The sequence below is a fragment of the Bactrocera tryoni genome, chromosome 4, assembly GCF_016617805.1.
Source record: "Bactrocera tryoni isolate S06 chromosome 4, CSIRO_BtryS06_freeze2, whole genome shotgun sequence".
NCBI lineage: Eukaryota > Metazoa > Arthropoda > Insecta > Diptera > Tephritidae > Bactrocera > Bactrocera tryoni.
Genome location: NC_052502.1, coordinates 20,303,599 through 20,326,053, shown reverse-complemented (window position 1 = coordinate 20,326,053; position 22,455 = coordinate 20,303,599). Strand labels below are relative to the sequence as shown.

At 39.4% G+C, this 22,455-nt stretch overlaps 1 protein-coding gene across 1 annotated transcript; it reads left to right on the top strand.

Annotated features, from left to right (window-relative positions):
* Positions 1 to 2,280: 2,280 nt before the first annotated feature.
* LOC120773697 (zinc finger protein hangover) lies at positions 2,281 to 21,206 on the top strand. Its single transcript, XM_040102729.1, has 8 exons — positions 2,281 to 2,764; positions 12,019 to 12,324; positions 14,262 to 14,405; positions 14,491 to 15,589; positions 15,670 to 16,071; positions 16,943 to 17,928; positions 18,000 to 18,566; positions 19,340 to 21,206. The coding sequence occupies exons 1-8, from the start codon at positions 2,618 to 2,620 to the stop codon at positions 20,717 to 20,719; spliced, it is 5,031 nt and encodes a 1,676-aa protein (XP_039958663.1). The 5' UTR covers positions 2,281 to 2,617; the 3' UTR covers positions 20,720 to 21,206.
* The last annotated feature ends 1,249 nt before the right edge of the window (positions 21,207 to 22,455 follow it).

Sequence of the window (22,455 nt, the reverse complement as noted above, 5' to 3'; positions counted from 1 at the left end):
TTATTCCGCTCAGTTCAGTTTGTATGGCAGCTATATGCTACAGTGGTCCGATTCGGCAGTTCTGACAAATGAGCAGCTTCTTTGTGAGAAAAGGACGCATGCGACATTTTCGATTGATATTTCAAAAACTGAGACAGAAATGAAAAAATTAAATTAATTTTCAAAAAAATATCCAAAAATGTTCTAATGTCTACTGGGTATATAACGTATGTTTTTAAATCGCGCTTAGAAATACGTATTGCTTACTTTTTTCTTTTTCTAAAGACTTGAAAAAAAAAGATTATGCTTATCATTATTAGTAGCATTATTGTTAATACATATTTTTTAATTGTTTTAATGACATTTTAATTAATTGCCTACATGACTTTTTTAATTAGCAAAGTTCAAAAATAATTTTTAGTTTTTATGAGTTCTTGATTTATTAACAATGTAGTTGGCATATATAATTTATTATACCGCTAAGCCGATCCTTTAATTGTATGTAAATATATTACATACATATGTACATACATTTGCGTTATCGGACCTTCCACATGCACGTAAACTTGCCGGCCGGATTTTAAATAAAAAAGGAGGCGTGATAAGTTGCTACTCAAAGCAATACTATTGCAATTATATAAATATTATATATCAACATAAGTATGTACATACATATGTATGTACATACTTGCATACTAGTCGCTAAATTTTGCAAAAAATTACAATGCAAAAATAGTATTTTTTGCACTGTTTGCATATAATATCCGCTAAACGTTGATAACATCCTTATTTTTATAATAATTTTTTTTTTTTCATATTAACTGAACAATTATGGTAAGTTGTGTATGTAAATGCACTTTTATCACTTTTCAGTTTGATTCAGTTGAATTTAAAAATTGCAAAAACTGCCATCAGATGCTGTTCTTAGTACAAATGCAAATGTGTTTACATATACATATGTATATACAAACATATCTATACATAATATATCCATACTTGGAATCTTCAATTCTAAAAATTATAAGTTGATGCACATTATATAAACATTTTGAGAAATCGGTAGGGCGCAAAGGCCACGTTGCAACTTCAAACTCATCTTAAAGCAACCGCATATTTTGAACGTCTTGACAAAGCATATTTTCAGTGGATATTTACCAGATAGGTAATATAGGGATACTTCAATAAGACACAATATATTCTGCTTTATATGTATATTTAAAGAAGCTGAGCTGCCTCCACTTGAAGGAGCCAAGGAGCCAAGGGTAGATTCGTTTGGTTATGGTTTGAAATAAAAATGTCTTACTTAAGAAGAAAACACTGTAATTTGCCAATTTATGTTGCACTCAAATGTCTAAATGCCATGTCTTTGAATTTTTTACTTGTCTGGAGCTATTTTCAGATAAATATCCATTGATATAAATTTAGTAAATCTAATAGTCAGCTGAAGGAAGCGGAACTTTGGCGGGATACAATGTTTACGTTCTTGACATTTGAATGTCAAAATGTACAACAAACAAACCATTGTGACTTTTTAGAAACCAAATGAAATTGTAAAATATTTGTCAAAGCAAAATAATGTGCTATATACGTAACACACTTTCCAGTTTTAAAAATTTAATTATTAATAATAATTTATTTTTATTCTGGTGCTATTTAAAAGGATATTGTTGAACTATCAATTTATAACATTAAGGACCATTTTTTCAATATCTGGTTAGCAGCCATTTGTCAGTTAAGTTCTGTTTACTGAGAGAAATAGTCTTGCTTAATTTAATCACTAACCAAAATTAGAAAAACTCTAAGAATTTCAAATATCTACGTAAGCCTAAATGAACAAATATTATTATATATAATAAAGTTGTTGTTGTTATAGCGGCAGTAAATATTAAATAAGTTATTTCTAGACTTGGTGCCGAGTTGACAGTCCTAAGTCAGAAAAAAATCCGATTCCAATCCGGGTTTTTAGACCTGACTCTGCTGGGGATGGGTTATTTATATATTAATTGTCACCGATACCATTAACAAATATGTAATAAACATCTGTTGATTGTGAATGAAACTTTGAAATTTAATAATATTCCAACGCCTCTGCATCGTTTTCAACGGCGGCTAAAACAGCTGATTGTCTTTTTCACAGAGTCGATTTAGTTATTAGTTATTTCTTTTTACACTAGAGAGTGTATTTTACACGCTAGATGTCGCATTTTTTGTTTTCTTGTCTCTGTATTTCCACTTTTCGTGCACGAAAATTCCCGGTAAAGAAAAATTAACCAACTCTGAATTCAGTTTTGTAGAAAATCCCGTCGCGTTCAGACTTACAAAATTAAATGTGACCGGAAAAAGTATGATAAAAACAAAGAAGTCGGGAGAGAAGTGGAGAAGAAAATAATTGTAAAAAAATAAACGATAAACATTAATAAAAAGTGAAAAGAAGTGCGAAAAAACGCAAAAAACAATTGAAACTGAAAGTGAACTTAAAACGTCGTTGCTTCAGCAATAACAGATTCCAAAACCAATTAAAAATCATACAATTACAATATATACATATATAGAGAGTTATCTGCTCGTCAGTTGGCTACGCTTCAGTGTGAAATTTCTGGGAGGGAAGAGCGGCGTCTGACGGAGTCGTCGTTACAAAATGTCGGACGGCAGCCCAGTGCGTGCGCGACAAAATTGCTGTCGCCTCTGCTTGGCTCCGGGCAGTGAATGCATATCCATATTAAACAGCTATGCGGCGGACAAGGAACCGTTGGCTACTAAGATACAGAACTGCGTCAGCATCAAGGTGAGTACATAGTATAACTACCTACACATATATGTAAATATAATGAGAAAAACTGGGTATGACCCAATCAATCATGGATGGCGATGAGTGGTTCCTATCTAGAAACATGCATATGTTTGAGTATTCTATATGTATGGAATCTAGTTAAAAATTTATGTTGTAATAGCTAAGGAAAAATAGGAAAATTACCTAAATTTGTTAATAAAGAATGTGATTGAGGTTAGGATGAGCACAGTGAACGACAGCCAATGCGATTGATTGTGCAAGTTTTGCGTCCGTGCTCCCACATGTGTCATGCCACGCCATGCGGAATTGCCAAGTCACCATATTGGTGTTAATGGCGTTTGTTGGTTAGTTGCGCTGGTGTAGCGTTGCCAGCCCGTGAGCTCTGAGCAATCTGAGCAAGCAATCAATGATGGTGCCGTCTGGCGCGTTATATGTGCGCGCGCTCTCTTCCGCTGCCGCTCAGTGCCTCCACGATTGTGACATGACATGGCTGGCTAGCTGGTGTATTATGGCGTATAATAATGTTGTGCTGTTGTGTGGAATCGATTCCATTTCGGATCCGGATTCACAGCGCTCACATCGTTATCGCACTCGCGTTGACTCACTAAGACTCGTGGTTGGTTGGTTGGTTACTTAGTTGGCAGTTGTTGATTGTATAGCTGAGTGGTTGAATGGCTGAATAATGGTTCACTGTGTGTGGATGTGACCGCGAGGTGTATTCGGCTGGTAGCTACGACCGCAGCTGTAGCTACAACGACTGCTGCTTTCATCGAGGCAGTCGTCTCAAATACCATCGCCAGATTCGTTAGTTAGTTGTCACGTTGCCTGCTGCTGTTGCTAATTGCTCACAGAACAAAGCGTGTCCACTATTTTCACAGTAAGAACCGGATGGATGAGCAGCTGCAGAGGGCGGTACATTGAATTTTCTTACTAAAGTTCACTTACTACTGGTTGTTTTTCTTTAATCTATGTAGACCCTAGTTAGAGGTATTTTATCGGTTTTTATGTAAAAATTGATAATTGATAAGAAATATCAATAAAGAATACCAATCAATATGTGCGTATATACATATATTGAACTAAGTACATATTTACATCAGTGATCTCCACTCCTATCCGTAGCCTTAATCGCTTGACATATTTTCTTTACAAGATGCAGGAGGAATATTTGGCTGATCAGTTGAAATTTGACCTGAGTTTTTCTATAGAAACCATGGCAAAAACAACAAAGCCGGTAATAACAATTATACGCACACATGCATACAAACGCATGCATACTCGATTACGAAGGAGCGAAAGACATAGTCGGTGATAAAGAACGATATGTGCAAAGAAGCGATGAAAACAATGCGATTTTTTTTTTTGTTGTATATCAAAACAAAAGAGAATTGGATTCGGAAAGCGCTGTAAATGTATGGAAGATTTACCAACTCTAAGGATGAATTTCATTATTTTAGGAAACTTTGCAAAATGCGCGTACAGAACGGTACGGTGCACGAGGAACATTTCATAACCGTAACTGCCGACGCACATGTGCTATTTACTGGAACGCTACGATTGACAGGCAGCAGTTAAATGCTTGCTGGTAACCGAGTACCGTGTGGTATTGGCTACTACGCTATCTCTTTCTGGCCTGCGTTCGATGCGCATTATCGGTGGTAGTAGTGCGTCGACTACATCGTTGTCATTTCCCTCGCTTGGCATGCTGTTTTGTGCTGGGAATTGACGACGTGCATGCCTGTATCGACTACTTGGAATACGTTGTGACTTCGTTGTTGCCATTACCTTATGTTCGTTCCATAGCCGTTATCTTCGTTGCTGTCTATCGATTCGCTCACCATCTGTGACCGATTCCAAAAGTGGAGATGGCTTTGTTTGTCGTCTGGCGGTTGTTGGTATACGAGTACTACGCTTTCCACATGAATTAATGTTGATAAGTGGAGTAATTTGAGAGCAGCTCTTAGGTACGAAATAATGTAGGCAGTTATTTTGCTACATCGTTGGAGGGATTTAATAAATGTGTATTCGTTGCTTGAGCCGTACTTCCAGCTAGCACCAGACAAACTGTATGAGACTGAGGCGCTGTCGCGCAGTTTGGAGTAACTAAGCAGTTTCACCTTGAGAGTTGCATAACGTGTTTGAGCAGCTGGCAGCTGCTTACACATTTTAATGCGTGTGTTATATTTTGATAAAAAGATTTTGAGGTTATGGAGACAATAGCTTTTTGAGACATCGTCCCAAGGGAAAGGTGTACATGCATTTTTATCAATAAGGGCTTAATTGTTATTTCTGTTGCAGTTAGACATTTTTGGCGTTGTCTCATGACATCGATACGTCATATTGGCTATAGAAACTGAAAAAAATTAGGCGAATGTATTCATCTAAGATTTTCTATCGCACTTAGATTGATTTTCCATTCCGACTACGTTAATTTTGTTAATTAAATGTAAGCGGAATATAAAAGTAAATATTTTTGTAATAGTTTGTTAAAAATATATGTATATATATATAACCGATAAGATTATCTACAATATTATCTTATTTAATGGCTATGGTTTGGCCGCCCATCTTGAAAAAGAATTCATTTCAGGCTTGTATCGTTTATAATATGTCAACACTTTACCTTGGTCAAACGTCGTACCAATGTTGCTATATAATAACAAAATTAAAACTGCCTTCACGCTAACTACCATAGCCTCATTTGCCAGCGTTGTCAGCCAAACACGCTAACGTTTACTTCGTTTCACGCTACGAATTCTCAGTGCGTTCGTCATGTGTTTATCAGGGCACGTTGTTCCACTTGCCGTTCTCTGTGTCGAAAGGGCTGTGGTTGAAGCTAAATTCATTCGCTTTACTCAGAATCGGCTGTAATGTTTAAAAGTTCGCTCCTACCATATAGTTAACATTCAAAACTTTCTAAATATGTGCCTTGATCATTTCAGTTGTATGTTTGTACTTGTATAACTAACTATTATAATTTGTCACTTTTCAATAGCTGGTACTCTAGTCGCTCCAGGTTACCACGTCAGCGTATTTGTTAGCTAACTCACCCTCACTATAAACCAGTGTTGACGACGTCATCACTCCCAAGTTATTTGGTAGATATACTCTTATCGTTGTATTGGAGCACAAATAGATAGGTGCCTATAATGTTTGCGTACATGATATCATTGCATAGTGAGGTACCCAGCTAAGTTGTTATGTGGTTTGGAACTTTGGACAATTAGCAGCTCTACATTGTGTTCACGTGGCTTTGAGGTTTCACTTGAATGGCTCAGTAATGTTCAAATATCCCTTTTATTTGTAGAAACCTGCATATGTCTTAAGTTTATTTAAGAAATTTTTAAGTTGAATATATAGAAATATCAAATACTCTGGAATTGCTTTGTATTGTCGTAAGAACGAGCTGTCATTTTTTCGATATGACGATGACTATTGTCTAGAGGCCAAGGAACAAGTGAGTAAATGCATATTGAAACCAGTATTATACAAATGTACTGATACAAGATTTTTATGCTTTCAGATTAGTAGAGATATATGCACAACACATTGCTTGGAGGCTTTTGAAGTCGATCAAAACAAATACTGTTACATTTTGGGCATTGCTTGAACACCTATAAAATGTTTCTTTGATAATTTACGTGCTAATTTTGAACTGAAAAGAAAGAACTGGTAGTTTCCAGTAGCAAACTATTCGCATTACTCTCGTCGGTTTTGAGATATCGCTGTGAAACTTTGCGTACTTCCTTTTCTCTCCAAGAATCTGCACATTTTGTCGGAACCGCCGATTTCGGTTTACTGTAGCATATAGCTGCTATGCAAACAGAACGGTCAATATCAAGTTTGTGTATGGACAACTTTTTTTATTGAAGGAGATATTTCTATGTAATTTGGTATGGACTATTTTCGCAAACAACGCTGCAATCTCCGTAGAAATTAATGGCATATATGTACATGTGTATGTAGCTGTCATACAAATGGACCGCAAATTTAGTTCACAATGATATTGAAAACGATTCGCCTTTAAGTTGAATAACTCTTTTATATAATTTTACAAGTTCTTTATTTCAAGTTTTTAACTTAACCTTTTTCTCTAAAGTAGACAGCTCGTTATATTCTCATTTCTCTCAATATGCACCATTTCGATTATCAGCCAAAAAATAACGATGCAAAATTTATATATTTCCTTAAATGAATTATATATTATGCTTCCATTATCGATCGCTTGAAGAAAAGTTGAATGATAATAATGAAAATGAGGAGTTCGACGCAACACAAAAAGCCAGTAGCTGCCGTGCATTATATGCTACGCAGTCACAGATGAGCGACGTTGAGTCTGTGTGTAGCTTTAGGTAATTCGTTTGCAGCGCGGAGCATGGGCAAGGTGAATGAACATCAAATGGACCACCGCCCAGTCGCCGTATGGCTACGACGCACTATTATAACCCTCCAAAGCAATGCTTAGCCATATACAGTTAGGTCTATGTGTATACACATTTACCCTCGCATGTGTTTGTTTGCGTGTTCATTGGTATGCTGTACTCCTACCTGCATAATTAAAGGAAAATAAGGAGTCATAATTAAAATACATTTTCTTATAGTTGTATTAGTGCTTCTTTATGTATAGAATCAATATTTCTGCATATTTGCGCATCTGTGTATGTGTGTGTGTAGTAGTGTATGCGTAGATTGGCATCTGTAATTTTCTTTATTCGCCCATTTAATTCTATCCGTTTAGTCTTTCTGCAAGGATAATTATAATTAGCATTGTTGTTGCACTTATTGGTAGGTTGACTGTCATACAACGCTTTGATAAGATACACGTATGTGCATATGCATGTGTATGCATATTTAAGGTTATGTGCATTGCTTAGCACATATGCATGTACATACATACATGTAAATTTAGCAACAATATGCACCAAGTTATCAATCTATATGCATTCATACAAATAAAGGGATATGTAATACATACATATGTACATACATGTATATGTATTTCTTAATTATTCTGGTTAACTAAATGTACTATATGTATGTTTGTCGGTATGTGGTAATGTACTAATGTTATGTTCTTATATACACACATACATTTAGGCGCACTTTCAACAATGTATACCCACTCCAACTTCAATATTTATATAGCCTAATGTGTTGTATATACAGTCACGTGCGTATCGAAAGCATAAAATTCAGATTTTTTTTTTATATATTTATGGGTTTCACATAGTTTCATAAAGTTATAACGATCCGAAAACATAGCGTTCAGAGTTGTATTTGCGTAAACTTATTTTAGTATGCAATCAAACAACACATTTTTTAAACTAGTATAAAAATTTATGATTTTATGATTGTACGATGCTTTATGACACGTTGTGAGTACCCCAATTATTATATTTGACCTAGTTCAGAGGGAATATTTATAGGATTTTGTGGTAATTTCTATAATAAAGAGAATCATTAAATCTTTTGTGATGAAATAGCTTACATAGATCTTTCTAAAGTTACAAAAAAATATTTTTTTCATATTTCGAGAGTCAATGTAAAACTGCAGAGATATTTTTCTTAATTTAAAACGTCGTTAGGAATATACCATAAAATTAATAATACCCTATACAAAATAAAAATGATGAATATCAAGTCCTTGTGATTTTTATCGGTCAGTTTGTATGGCAGCTACATGCTATGGTGTTCCGATTTGAACAATTTCTTGGGAAATTGTTGTGAAGCTTTGAACAATAGTCCATGCCAAATTTCGTGAATATATCTTGGCAAATAAAAAAGTTTTCCTAACAAAGACATGATTTTGAAGCCCAGTTTGCATGACAGCTACTTGTTATAGTTGTCCGATTTGAACATTATGTTCAGAGATTGTAACATTGACTTGGACAATAATATATGCCAAATTTCAGGAAGGTATCTCCTCAAATGAACAAGTTTTCCATATAAAAACTTGATTTTGATTGGTCAGTTTGTATGGCAGCTAGATGTTATAGTTGTCCGATTCGAACATTATGTTCAGAGATTGTAACACTGACTTGGACAATAATCTATGCCAAATTTCGGGAAGATATCTCGTCAAATGAACAAGTTTTCCATATAAAAGCTTGATTTTGATCGGTCAGAATGTATGGCAGCTAGATGTTATAATGCCGATGCCATCCGATCGTCTTAGGGAGAAAAAGCCGTGTGAAAAAAACACAAAAACTGGGGGAGTAGTTCAGTTCGTGTATTTTTATACATTTTTTTTATTTATCCGCTCCGTTCACACACTGATCATTTATATATGTTAATACTTCATAGGTCTCCGAAGTTTGTTGTTGTTGTAACAGCAGCATTCTGCCGCGATGACAGTCCTTGACCGGATATAAAATTTGGATCCGTTCCGGTTACGTAGACTGACTGTCGTGGGCACGTGTCTTTGAAGTTTCTTTTTGGGTGTTGAAAACTTTGTGGCAAATTTAATATGTACTGTTCAGGGTATAATAAATGTATTATGCCGTTAAAAAAGTAAAAAGGACTTTTGGCGAAAAAAATCGATTAATATCGAAAAATTCGAATATTTCTAGTCCCAGCGCTACATAAAGCTTACTGCTTCTGAATTTAACACAGTTGTACTGCATTGGGACAAGCATATATGATGCGTATGTATGCCCTTAGGTAAGTAGGGACTTAAGATGAGCGTATCCATGTATACATATATTAGTACATAATTATTAGAAATACATTTCGACGCACTTATTCGATTTAGCTACACTTTGGCTTACACGCATGAACGCAAAACACCTACATACATACATAATATGTCTTTATATGGCTATGTATGTATGTCTTCGTGTGTTTGTCTTTAATCATTATCCTTGCGAAATGACAAAGGTTTTGTGTTTAATCGGCTTGAGTGCCTTCATAGGCCAATACAAAACACAACTAACACCGGTCTCTATGCCTTGTCAAGTCGTGTTTAAGTGCCTGAAAGCGTTGCGTGTGTGTGCAGGTGTGTTTTTGTCAGATTGCATGCGGCAACAAATGATATTAAACTTAAATATTAAATTAAAATATTCAATTAAATACCATTGTCTGCAGCTAAAAATGTTACGCACACACACACGGCAGCTGCATTATCCTTTTTGACTGCTGCTTAACGCAATGTGTGCGTGTAGGTGTGTGCATGTAGTTGCTACTTGTTCATAATCACACTCAATTGTTTGTTTGTTTATCTTGACCTCTTGTCTTTGCGGCGGGCGGCGTGCATAATGAGACATTCCACACACTACATATGTAATAAACATACACACATGTATGCAAGTACATTACCATACATGTATGCGAAATCACTCAGTCAAGCATATAAACCCCACATGTTCCATTGCTAGTGAAATTTAGAGTGTGGGAACTCATTTGTGCGGGTCAAGTCCTGGGGTGTAGGCTTATAAGGATACATATACATATGTATGTACATATCAGCATGTCTACTTATTCGCATACATACATATATAGCTACATATGGACCAGCGTTCGTACATCACAGCTAAGACATTTCCGTCGTCTATACATATATATTTACTGTTGTTTTGAGCAGGAACAGGTCATTGACATCAATATCAAATAGAAATTGCGGCAGTTGGTGTACCCCTGCCTGCCGCTCTCATTATTATAACTACTGTTATGCGTATATAGTTGTGCTACCGCTCCTGTTGCTGTTTGTTGTTGTTGTTCGCCTGGCCGGCGGTAGGAGTAATTTGCGGCGACAATTTAAAATCAATTTCCCAAATAGATTTGAAGTGCAATTTGAATATTTCATTCGCAAGAAATTAATTAAAAAAGATTCTTCATTTTTATTAATTAAAAATTCATCTATGTACATTCGTCTTCATGCATATTTCATTAGACAAAACGAAAAGTATGCAATACACGCGCTTAAACTAAAATAGAAAACATAACGGTAAAATTTTCGGCAACATCGAGGTCTAGAGTGAGTTGAAGTTAAGAAAATATTCCTTTGTATTGTTGTTGTCGTTACAGCGTAGAAAATACGCCCAAAATAATTGTGATAAAGTCTGCAGAGCTAAAGGTCCTACGTCGGAAAAAATTTCGAAACCATTCTAGTTACGCAGACCCGACTGTCGTGAAAACGTATTTAATTCGTCTTTTAGTGGCAAAACACAATCTCAGAATCCAAAACGAGGCGCTCTTAAAAGTATGCAATATACGCGCAAAACTAAAATGAATCCCTAAAAGTTAAAATTTCGACAACATCGAGTTATGGGGTCAGTGAGAAATAGGAAAATATGCTTATCCTGTTGTAATTCTTCTTGGTCTCCGAATATTTTTGATAAATTCCGCGGTCCATAGTGGGATAAAATCCAGGAACCGTTTCGGTTGTGTCGATCAAATTGTGTAGGAAACGGATTTCAAATCAATTGTTGTTGTTGCTGTATCACTAGAAGACATTTCTCGTATAATTTTGAGTTCGGTAGAACCGATTCTATTCGAAACGGATTTCAAACCTTCTGTTGTTGATGTTGTATTACCAGAAGACATTCTCCGAGTAATTTTGAGGGAATCTGCAAAGTTGGCAGTCTTTGCCTCGATAGCAATACGGATCTGTTCTGTTTCGGTAGACCCGACTCTCGTGGAAACGAATTTCATTCCCTTTGTTGTAGATGTTGTGTCATCAAAAGACATTCTGCTGCCGCGTTGGCTGTCTTTGACTCCATAACAATTCTTATCTGTTCCGTTTTGGCAGATCCAACTGTAGTGATAACGGTTTTCTATCCATAATATTCACTCGTTGACAGTAATAGTCGTATTCAATTTAAGCTCGAGGCAGTATGAAAGTCTTTTTTTCCAAACCATTAAATTTAGTTGTGAAAAATGGGACAAAATACTCTCAAAGTTAGGTCTATGTCTTCATATATCAAAGTATACGAGTATCTATCCGCCCTAATAATACGATGATTAAATAATACATTTTTACTAATTACTTAATATTAACATTTTCCACATATCAGTAAAAAAATGTACCGTTATATCTGATTTTCAATAATTTCGGAGCCTTTAATTAATAAATTATTCCGATATGAATTATTTTCAATGTTGATTATCCTCATTAATCTATATAATCTCTACGTACATTCATATGTTTATAAAAACATATTCTTTATCCTTCTTATATAAGCTACTAATCACGGCAATACTCAATAAAACACTCTCTAATAAAAAAAATTTTGCTCTTCTCTCACTTTCAGATCAATCCCGAAGATCACCTATCACTGCGCATTTGTCATGCGTGCATCAGTTACCTGAATTCCTGGCAGAGTTTCAAGAATCGCTGCCTTGCCTCACAAAGCAAGCAACGCAGTTGGTTGGACACGAATAAACGTCAACAATTGCTCGACAACAATGTCAGCATATCAACGATTGGTGCAGATGGCACCGGCCAACAACAGCAACACCAAGCGGACGACAGTGAACAGCACAACGCGCCGAGTTTGGCATCATCGATTTTGGATGGAATTTCGTCGTTGAAGAAACGCAAATCTTTAACTGTTTATGTGAGTCCTAAAGAAAACCCTACAACCACTACTACTAGCACTACTACCACTACTTGTACTAGTACTACTAGCCACGCGGTTAGCAGCACTGCTGCTACCACCACGATTACTAGCACTACTACCACGTCTACCGCCAGTAAACAGCAATTGCCAGCAACCGCAGCAGCTCCGCTTCATGCGAAACAGACAGCAACACAACCATTGCTATTGGAGCAACATTTACCTTATAGGAAATACAGTCGGCAATTTGCGCCCACAGCCGGCTTGATAGCTGCTGCCGCTGTGGGTCGCGCACCGCCGGTCGCTGTGGCTGTGGCACCACCGTCGCAAGCGCCACCGCGTCGTGCGCGGCATTATCATCGCAATCAGCAGCAGCGGCAACAGCAGCAGCATCATCAGCAACAACAACAAAAAGAATTGCAACAACATGTGCAAGCCGAAGTGGAAAAATATCAACGGCAACAACAACAGCAATTGCTCTTAGAGCAGCAAAAGTTGTTAGAACAACAGCAAGTGCAACAACAACTTCAACCACAGCATCCCCAACAGTTAGTGCCACATCAAGCACCGCCAATTGCCGTTGCTGCTGCAACTTCCACGGCATCGTGTCAGAGTGCCGCACAGCAATTGCGTTTATTTAGACGTTACACGTACAATAACGTAAACGTATCGGCAACAACGTTTTGCATATATACCTATATACATACCTCTATATATATTTTATATTTATGCTTATGTATATATTTCTTTTTTCTATCCTTGCGAAAGAAATTTTTTATTTTGAATAGTTATTTATATATACAATATTAGGGTCTAGTGGGCTGTCGGTCTGCATATAAGCGAACTTTTTCCTCAAGTTTTAGGATACCGATCTGTAATTTTGCACATGTTCTTTTCTCATCAAGAAGCTGCTCGTTTATCGGAATCGCTGATATCGCACCACTTTTCCATATAGCTGCCAAACAAACTGGCCGTTGAAAATCAAGTCCTTGTATGGAACACACTCTTATTTGAAAGGATATCCTAACGAAATTTGGTATGGATTATCGCCCAAGCAAATACTACAATATCCGAAGAAATTGTCCAGATCGGGCCACTATTCCATATAGCTGCCATACAAACTGGCCATTGAAAGTCAAGTCCTTGTATGGAACACTCTCTTATTTGAAAAGATATCTTCATAAAATTTGACATGGATTATTGTCCAAGCAAAAACTACAATCTCTGAACAAATTGTCCAGATCGGACCAGTATTTAATATAGCTGCCATACAAACTAGCCGTTGAAAATCAAGTCCTTGTATGAAAAACATTTTTATTTAACGAGCCATTTTTCACGAAATTCGACGGCAGATGACTGTCCAAGGCAGCGTTACATTTTTCGAACAAATTGCCCAAATCGGGCCACTATTCCATATAACTGCCATACAAACTGACTGACTAAAATCTTGTATGCAATACTTTCTTTTATTTGAGCAGGGTATTATAGGGTCGGTGTAACCAAAGTTAACGTTTATTCTTATTTTATCGTATATTTTATCAAAAATGTGTTCCTTTTTCGAGTATTGACAATATAGGAATTTAATTCCAAAAGACAGACTATAATTTTATAATTTAGGGGGTTTTTCTATGCGAGCATCAATTTTCAGCAGACAGCTATTTAGGGAGCCTTTTCTATATGTATTATATTTTAAATAATATGTAAACCGTTTGCATTCTAAATTTTGTATTTTTGGTTATAACAAAAGAAAACAAATATTTTTATTAACCCAATTTTTTTTCTATACAAAAAAAACGATATAATTTTTTTCAGCGACTCTAATGAATTCAAAAATTACTAACATAGAAAACCCATGTCCATACATTCATTTAATTTTTGTTGAAATCTTAACACCACTAATTAATTTTTTTATATTTTTTCTCCTCTCTCCTCCACAGCCTTTGCCAGCTGTCGAAATCAAAGATGAACCGATGGATCCCGATGATGAATACAACACCAAACAGCATGACGAGTCCGATGACATGGTTGACCCAACACTCTTCTTAGAACGCACCGAGGAGGAGGGCGACGAGTCGCTCATGGTATGTCTCGTATACATTTTCAGTATAAAACGTATTTTCTTGCAATTAAAATTAATACATTGTTTTCGCAATACACCACCTGCAGGAACACATGCCCTATCAATATGAGCAACCGCGACCGCCCATTGAGCTAGCCGCACTGGTGGACACCAAAGAGGCGTCCTGTCGCGCCTGCAATCTGAAATTCTCCACACGCGCCAACGCACGCCGCCACGAACGCAATCTGCACCCAAATCTCTTCGAGCTCTCAACATCGACACCCAACAATATGCCGGTGACCAAACCCACACCCGCCTTGGCAGCCGCACTGGAGCTGCAACGCGCCACAGCGGCCGCCGTAGCCGCGGCAGAGGCGTCGAACGCCGCTTCCGGCATGATAACACCGCTCAAGTACCGACAACAAATCGTGAACGCATTCAATAAGTGTGAAATCGGCGGTTTCGACTATGAGCATCCGGAGAAGTATCAACACCATTTGACCGATGAGAAGATCGTGTTCCTGCAGCAGAACGATGAATTTTTGCGCCAATACCAGAATATGACTTGTCGTTGTTGTAATAAAACCTATTCGACCTATAAGAATTTCATGGCACACATGCGCAAGAAATACCTAGCATTGCCGCGCAATCTCTGCTTCAATTGCCTGAAGCTGAACGACTCGAAGGCGCTGTTCATCTCGCATTTGAAGCGTCGCAACTGCATCAACTTGTACAAAGTATTGCATGCGCTCATGGCGAAGGACAGCAACTTCGCCGCTGCAGTCACGGCCACAGCGGCCGCAGTACCGGACAAGTTGCGCGCCAAGGAGTTGCTCGTCAATAAGATGTACGAGTGCAAGTTGTGTCCGCAGAAGTACCGGCTGAAGTTGGAGTTCCGTTCGCACGTGTACGACGAACACGCCGACATGCAACGCAAGGACACCATGCAAAAACAATGCTGTTACTGTGGCTTGGAATTGGACGATCCGGCCGAGCGTAAACGTCACTACAACAACATGGATTGCATCGTGTCGCTGCGTTGTGTCACGTGCGATGCCAAATTCGATAATCACCAGAAATTCCTTGATCACGTGTATGAGAAGCATTTGGCTGGCTTCGGCGAGCAAATGTCGACATCGTCGCTAAATGCTAGCGCCATAAGCACAGAAAATTCGCCGGCCAAGAAGTCAACCGTCGGCTTGGGTGGTGAGTCACACACGCGTCTACGGTCAACGCAAGCAGCTGTGTCATTACTAATTCTCCATTTTCTCTCTTACTTTATTTAGGCGCCTCCTCCACCGATGAGTCACGCAGCAGTCACCAAGCTGCCTCCACAAATCAACCGAAATCACAATATTTCTCACGTATGCCACAAGCTTGCCCCATATGCGATCAACAGTACAACAACTACAACAATGTGTTGCGCCACATGGAATCGAAACATCCGGACCAATTGCCACAGACATACAAATGCGTCAAATGCGGCATTGGCTATCCGCGTCTCTCGAATTTGCGCGAGCACATGGTCAGCGCTCATTCGGCGGACAAGGCGCGTCACACGGGCTTTGAGTATATTGTGAATGCGGATGCGGTTAAAATTGCCTATGGCACACAACAGAATGTCTACACGGGACGCTATGATTATGTGATGAAGGACTTGATGTCGATAACGAATGGCGGCTCAATTGGTAGGTGTTGCAACATTATTGTTGTAGTGGTAGAATATATTTTCCTAAAAGTTTGAAGGAATACTGCCGAGTTGATAGTTCTTGGTCGGATTAAGATCAGCGTTGGTTCTGGTTACATTGAGATAATATTGTTCATCTTCTACTTTATTGGCATAGACACCGCCGTTATAGCTGAGTTTACAACAGCGTGCTAGTTGTTTTTTTTCGCCAGGTCCTTCTCCACCTTCTTTTTCCAACAGAGTGTAGGTCTTCCTCTTGCTCTGCTACCCCCGGCGGGTACTGCGTCGAATACTTTCAGAGCTGGAGTGTTTTCGTCCGGCTGAAAACATTCCTGAAGTAAATTGGGAACTGTGCCGAGATGACAGTCCTTGGCCGGATAAAATTTCGTGTCTATTCCGGTTACTTATACCCGACTGTTGTGGGAAAGGTGTGATAGTAGATTGTTCGAATCTCCTTTTGAATATTTTTCATCACATAACGGTTGTTTGTAACAGCACAAGGTAACCGTGTTAGCTGTAGAATTTTAATTCGATGTGGTAGTTACGAATCCTGAATTAGATAGTTTTTGTAAATGGTCGTTATAAGATTATTGCCACGCCCACAAAAAATTATAGGCGGCAAAATCTCAAAATATTTGGAAAAAGTGCGCCTAACCGATCCACTTCAATCCGTCAAACTCGGTGATTATATTTTGCCTTATCTGCCATATAACGGTATATTGCAAAAGTAAAAAAACAACAAGAAATAACGGTATCTATGGCTGCGTCTAAGTTACAAATAAAAAAATCTGAAATTTTTTTTTTTAGACGTTAATTTATATTATTATTCATTACTTTCTAATAAAATTTGCTTATAACCTCAAAAACTGCAGCTGACGACGATGAGAACTCCAGCGAAAATCCAGCAAAGAAAATGCGCACAGACACGGGTGCCGCCGTGACAACCAGCACTGGCTCCGGTGGCAGCGGCGGCAACATGTACAGCAGCCTGAAGGAGTGCCCCATCTGCAATGCGGTCTTCAGCAACAACATCGGACTCTCCAATCACATGCGTTCACATAGTGCGGCGGCACAGAACAATTCGCTGACACCGGGTGCGATAAGCGCCAGCAAATCGGCACCGAGCGGTCTAACTATAACACCAGCGCCACCGGCGAAATCCACAACGCCACCGGCTATGCAACATCAGACCGCCGTGCAGAAGGCGATATTCAAGCGTAGCTTGGAACAGGCAGCCGATCGACGTTTCCGGCGCATGCGCTGTCGCCTCTGTCAGCGTCGTTTCTCATCGAAGAAATCGTATCGTTTCCACATGCTCAACGACCATCAAATACGCAATGTACAGTTTATCAAATGCAAGCTGTGCGATGCGGAATTCGCTTACGAGAAGGGCCTGAAGGTGCACATGTTCAAGATACACAATACACTGCTGAAGGACGAGATGATCGAGAAGCAATTTGAATGTGATATTTGTTCGATCGTGTACCGCAGTGAGCCGCAGCTGCAGCATCACAAGAAGACCGTGCACGGTAGCGCTGTCGGCGGCACCGATCAAGCCGATACGACCTTCGACGACAGCTTGGCCGGCGGTGCTGGTGGCGCTGATGTCGGTACGGCCGCGAATCCGGCTGATCGCTCGGGCTTGTCGACGCCGGTGAGTAGTGTGGGCGCCGAACGCAGCACAGTGGACAACTCAACGAGCGGTCCGCTCTACTGGTACCAGTGCAAGTACTGTCCATCGAACTTCAATACGAACAAGAAGTTGGCTATACACATAAATTCGCATGACGAATTCGATTCGAATGACTATTCCTGCAAGGATTGCGGCAATGTCTATAGCGGACGCAAGAGTCTATGGGTAAGGTGTCTACGAAAATATCGAACAAACAATATTTACTCACGTGCTTTTACTCCGTTTCCAATTTGCAGGTGCATCGCTACAAGAAGCATCCACAATTCCCCGAACCTTCGGAATGTGTGCTCTGCAAGAAGGTCTTTTTCGATAGTCAGATGCTGGAGAATCACATACCGACCTGTAATCGCAAACCGATCAACGCATCGGGCGCTGTCGCCGAAAGCGCTGGACCGCCACCTATTTACAAGCATAAAACGGGCGATGACGATGATGACGCCTCACACGATGCTAGCGGTGTAATAACGACAAGTGCTTTGGGTGGTGGTGAACTGGAGATTACACCGATACCGGCCAGTGGCATGAAGATTAAGCTACCCGAAGTGGCTTGTACCATATGTGGGCAGCGTTTCACCGATCAGGAGTTGTTCGCCAAACACATACAAATGCATGAAATGGAATTGTATACGGATAATCCGTTGGCGGCCATGTTTGATACTGGCCCAGCGGATCCGAATCAATTCTATTTGGATCGGGTGAATGATAATGGCGAATACGCCTGCGATTTGTGTAATAAAACATTTACACAAATGACTGCACTTAAAGTGCATCGTAAATGGCATTTCAGAGGTGATAGCAAACAGGTGAGCTTTTGGGCTAGTGCAGTGAGGCTGGAAGCAAAATGTCCCATTGTTTTGGTGTTCGAAATTTTAGTGTTTCACAAAAAAATATATACAAAATAGAATGCGTATTGACGGTTGAGGCTCGTGAAGCAGACACATTAAAGAGGGGAAGTGGAAATAGGGAGGGAGGAGTTGGTGGGAGGGAAGGGAGAGTGAGATAGAAGTGATAAAGAAGTAGGACAGAGAGAGGGAGGAGAGAGAGATAGAGGAAGAAGAGAGAGACAGGAAGGAGAGTGAGAGGGGAACGAGAGAGAGGGAGAGCGAAAAGAGAGAGTGGGAAGAAGAGCATGTAAGATATATAGGGAGAGATAAAGAGCAATGTATTGATTTTTAATGAAGTGAGAAGCAAAGAGATTCGCATACAAACGGGGAGAGATCGATAGCTATTAAGACCGAGAAGAGGAAGAGAGAAATATGGCAATTAACAAGTGGGTGGAAACTATTTTTGGATGGAAATTGTTTCTTTGGTTACATAGTCTTGCCTTTTCTACAAATATTACAACAAAAACGTTCGAAATTTAGATAGTTCTTGTGTTCCAATCTACACAGCGTACCCCCAATCGCAATCGCAACCGCATACAAATTTATGCAACAGTGTTTAGTCATCAAAATTTACAACTCGGCATTTTAGCATTTCAAGCCGCGTCCTCCGCACCAGTCACAAAAATAAATATAAATTAAATTGTATATAAACCAGCCATGAATATCCGTACTAATTTTACTTACCCCCATAGAACCAAGCCGACGGGGATCTTTCAGCCAATGCAGCAGCGAACCACTTATCACAGATCCAGATCAACCATCAACATCCACCGGGATTACAAGCGGTGGGCCTTATGCCCAATCCCCATCATCACTCTTCAAAATCCCAGAAACGCAAACGCGAACTTAAATGCGAATACTGCCCGTCCACCTTCATCAGCAACAACAACCTGCGTCGTCACATCTACGAATTGCATAAAGAGGAAATCGGCAACTTGCCGGTGCCGCCGAAAATCAACGTCGATCCATATTTGCAATGTCGTCGCTGCCAGGAGAAATTCGATACGAAGCACGAATGGATCACACACAAAGTGAACGATGCGCGCGTCACCAAACCATTTGGACCCTTCCAGTGGGGCTGTGACCTGTGCGGTGCCTATGTTTCGCGCAAAGAGAAGCTGATCAATCACATACACAATCACCTGAAGGAGAAGGAGATCGTGCCGGTAGAGGATCAGACGCATGATCAGAATCAGAATCGTGCGGTGAAGCCAAAACCAGCGACGACCGCGGGTGTGGTGGCGCCGATGACTATTAAAATGAGTGATGGTGAGGTGAAGGTGAAGCAAGAGCATGACAGCGATGAGGAGAAGGAAGACTTACATGACGGTGTGCTTAAGGGGGAGGATGAGGAGTCCGAAGAGGAGGATGTTGGCGGTGAGGTGGATGGTGAAGTAGAAGAGGATGAATCGGCACACCATGGTGTTAGTGCGGCGCGTCGTCCCGGTATGGACACAGATGACGAAGTCGATGAGGATGCTTCCGAAGAGGATGCAGACGCGGACGAGGATGAAGAATATGAGGTTATGCCAGCGGCTACGAATGAGCAGACCGACGGTGAGGTGGCGGAAGCGGATGAGGATGACGCCGATGATGCCGAAGACGGTGCGGAAGATGTAGACGAAGGCGATGACGTTGATATCGATAATGAAGAAGACTCCAATGATCGCACGATTACCGCACCAAATGGTCGCAGTTATACGCGCGTGCCACCGGCCGCAACACAAGTCACCATCGAACCGAATCGCATATCGACAGATACAACCGAAGACTCATCGCCGTCGTATGATGAGGATGACGATGATGATGATAACGACAATGATTCGGATGATGACAGTGATGCGGAGAGCGGCGATAGCTCATCGCAGGCATCGAAAACACCGGCACCGGCGCCGAAAGCACGCTTTTCCTGCGATCTCTGTCGCGTCTTCTTCGATTCGCAACAGGAGCTGCAGAAGCATGTGAAAATGCATTTCCTTAACGGACCCGGCTCGGTGTCGCTAACCGAAATCAAGCCAAAGACGGGCAACAAGTCGAGCCGCAGCAGCAGCAGCGACGTGGTGGCGGTGTAGTCGTGACGTAACGCCGCCGCTGCCGCAACACTCGCTACCTGCCAATGCTAAGTAATATCTTTGTTGTTGTTTTTACTACTGTCACATAACAGAAATGCCGTTAAATTTTTTTCTAGTTATTACTTTTATTTTATTATTATTCGGCAGCGCCTACGAGCGCCGCTCATAAACACTTTAGTGAGTTACTGCCTAATTTATTTAATTAATGTTTTATTCTATTAAATTCAAAAAAAAAAAAAATGAAGAGTTTGTGTTGCTTATGAATTGTTGTTGCAATTAGGAGAAGTATGTATGCAAACTTTTTATAATAATAACTGTAAACCTTAACAATACAGCAATAATACACTGCGTATGTATGTATTAAACTAAAATAATATAATATACATATATATATGTACATACATACGTATATATAAAATAATAATTTAAGATATTCCTGCTCAGTTAGATTTCGCATGGTGAATGAACGACAAACTATGTAAAACCACCAATAACGGCTTTTACTACAAATACATATACATGTTTGTATGTATGTAATGAATTGAATACGAAATATATAGTACATACATATGCATACATAACCTAAAATGTGCTGCAGCGTTGCAGGGAATCGCAAACATTTCCAAACATCAGGAAATAAGTTAATATTTTTTATTTTCATTTTATTTTTCTTTCTTCGATTCTAAATGAATATACATAAATGCGTGCATAATGTAACTGTTAATGTGTTTATTTATTTCTTTAATTTTTTCTTTGCTTTTATTATTCAACACAATTAATAAAATAAATAAATATATACTATAGAAATATAAATTAGTTTTAGTTTTAGTAACACTCTTACAAATACAAACTAGTTATAAGGCTTCAACTGTAAACACATGAATTCAAGCAAAATTTAATTCAATAAATATTTATGAAAAAATTATTTAAAATTTTTGTCCATTTCTCCTTCAAAGTAATCCCTTCCCGTTGCTATACACTTATACCAAGGAATTTTCCAGTCATCATAGCAATTGGAAAAATCCACCGTCGTGATGGCCATCAGAGCCTTCTTCGATTCAGCTTTTACTATATCCTTAATTGAGTCTACCGCTTAAGTGTCCTCGGAGTGGTCCTGTGAATTTGCTGAATAGCCAGAAGTTACACGAAGATAAATCAGGCGGAATGACCACGAATAACCAATACGACCGGAACGGAAATGCAAGTTATCAGAGCCGCGGATATGAGCCAGAAGAGAAGAGTTAGCCAAAAGCTTAACAATATGGCAGCAGCGGTAGCAAATCTCACTTAAAGGACAGTGGACTGACGACTGATATCGGACATCCATTCGTGGACCGACAGATGACCTGGAGTTGGGAGTAGGCTTTCGAACATCTATACAGTGAGATACTTAAACTCCCAGTTAAGGAGCGTAATGAACTCTACCCGAAGCAGTTCCTTTTGGGCTGTTTTCGTTGAAACCATCCGTGCAGTCGCCTGCTTGCAGTGGAACCGCCTCCTAGGAACATCAAGAGGTTCTTCTTTAACTGTGTCGATGACATAAGACAATACGTCGATCAATCTTCGGACGTAACTAACTTCAGACATGCACTGACCGGCATTTACAGCATTTATACCTAGCACCTTCAACAACTTCCTCTCAGTGAATGGTGTACTTGGAGTCAACCTTTGCACAACTTCATTCTGGATACTGTAGCAGGTTAAACTTCTACCTATCCAGAATCGACCCCGATATA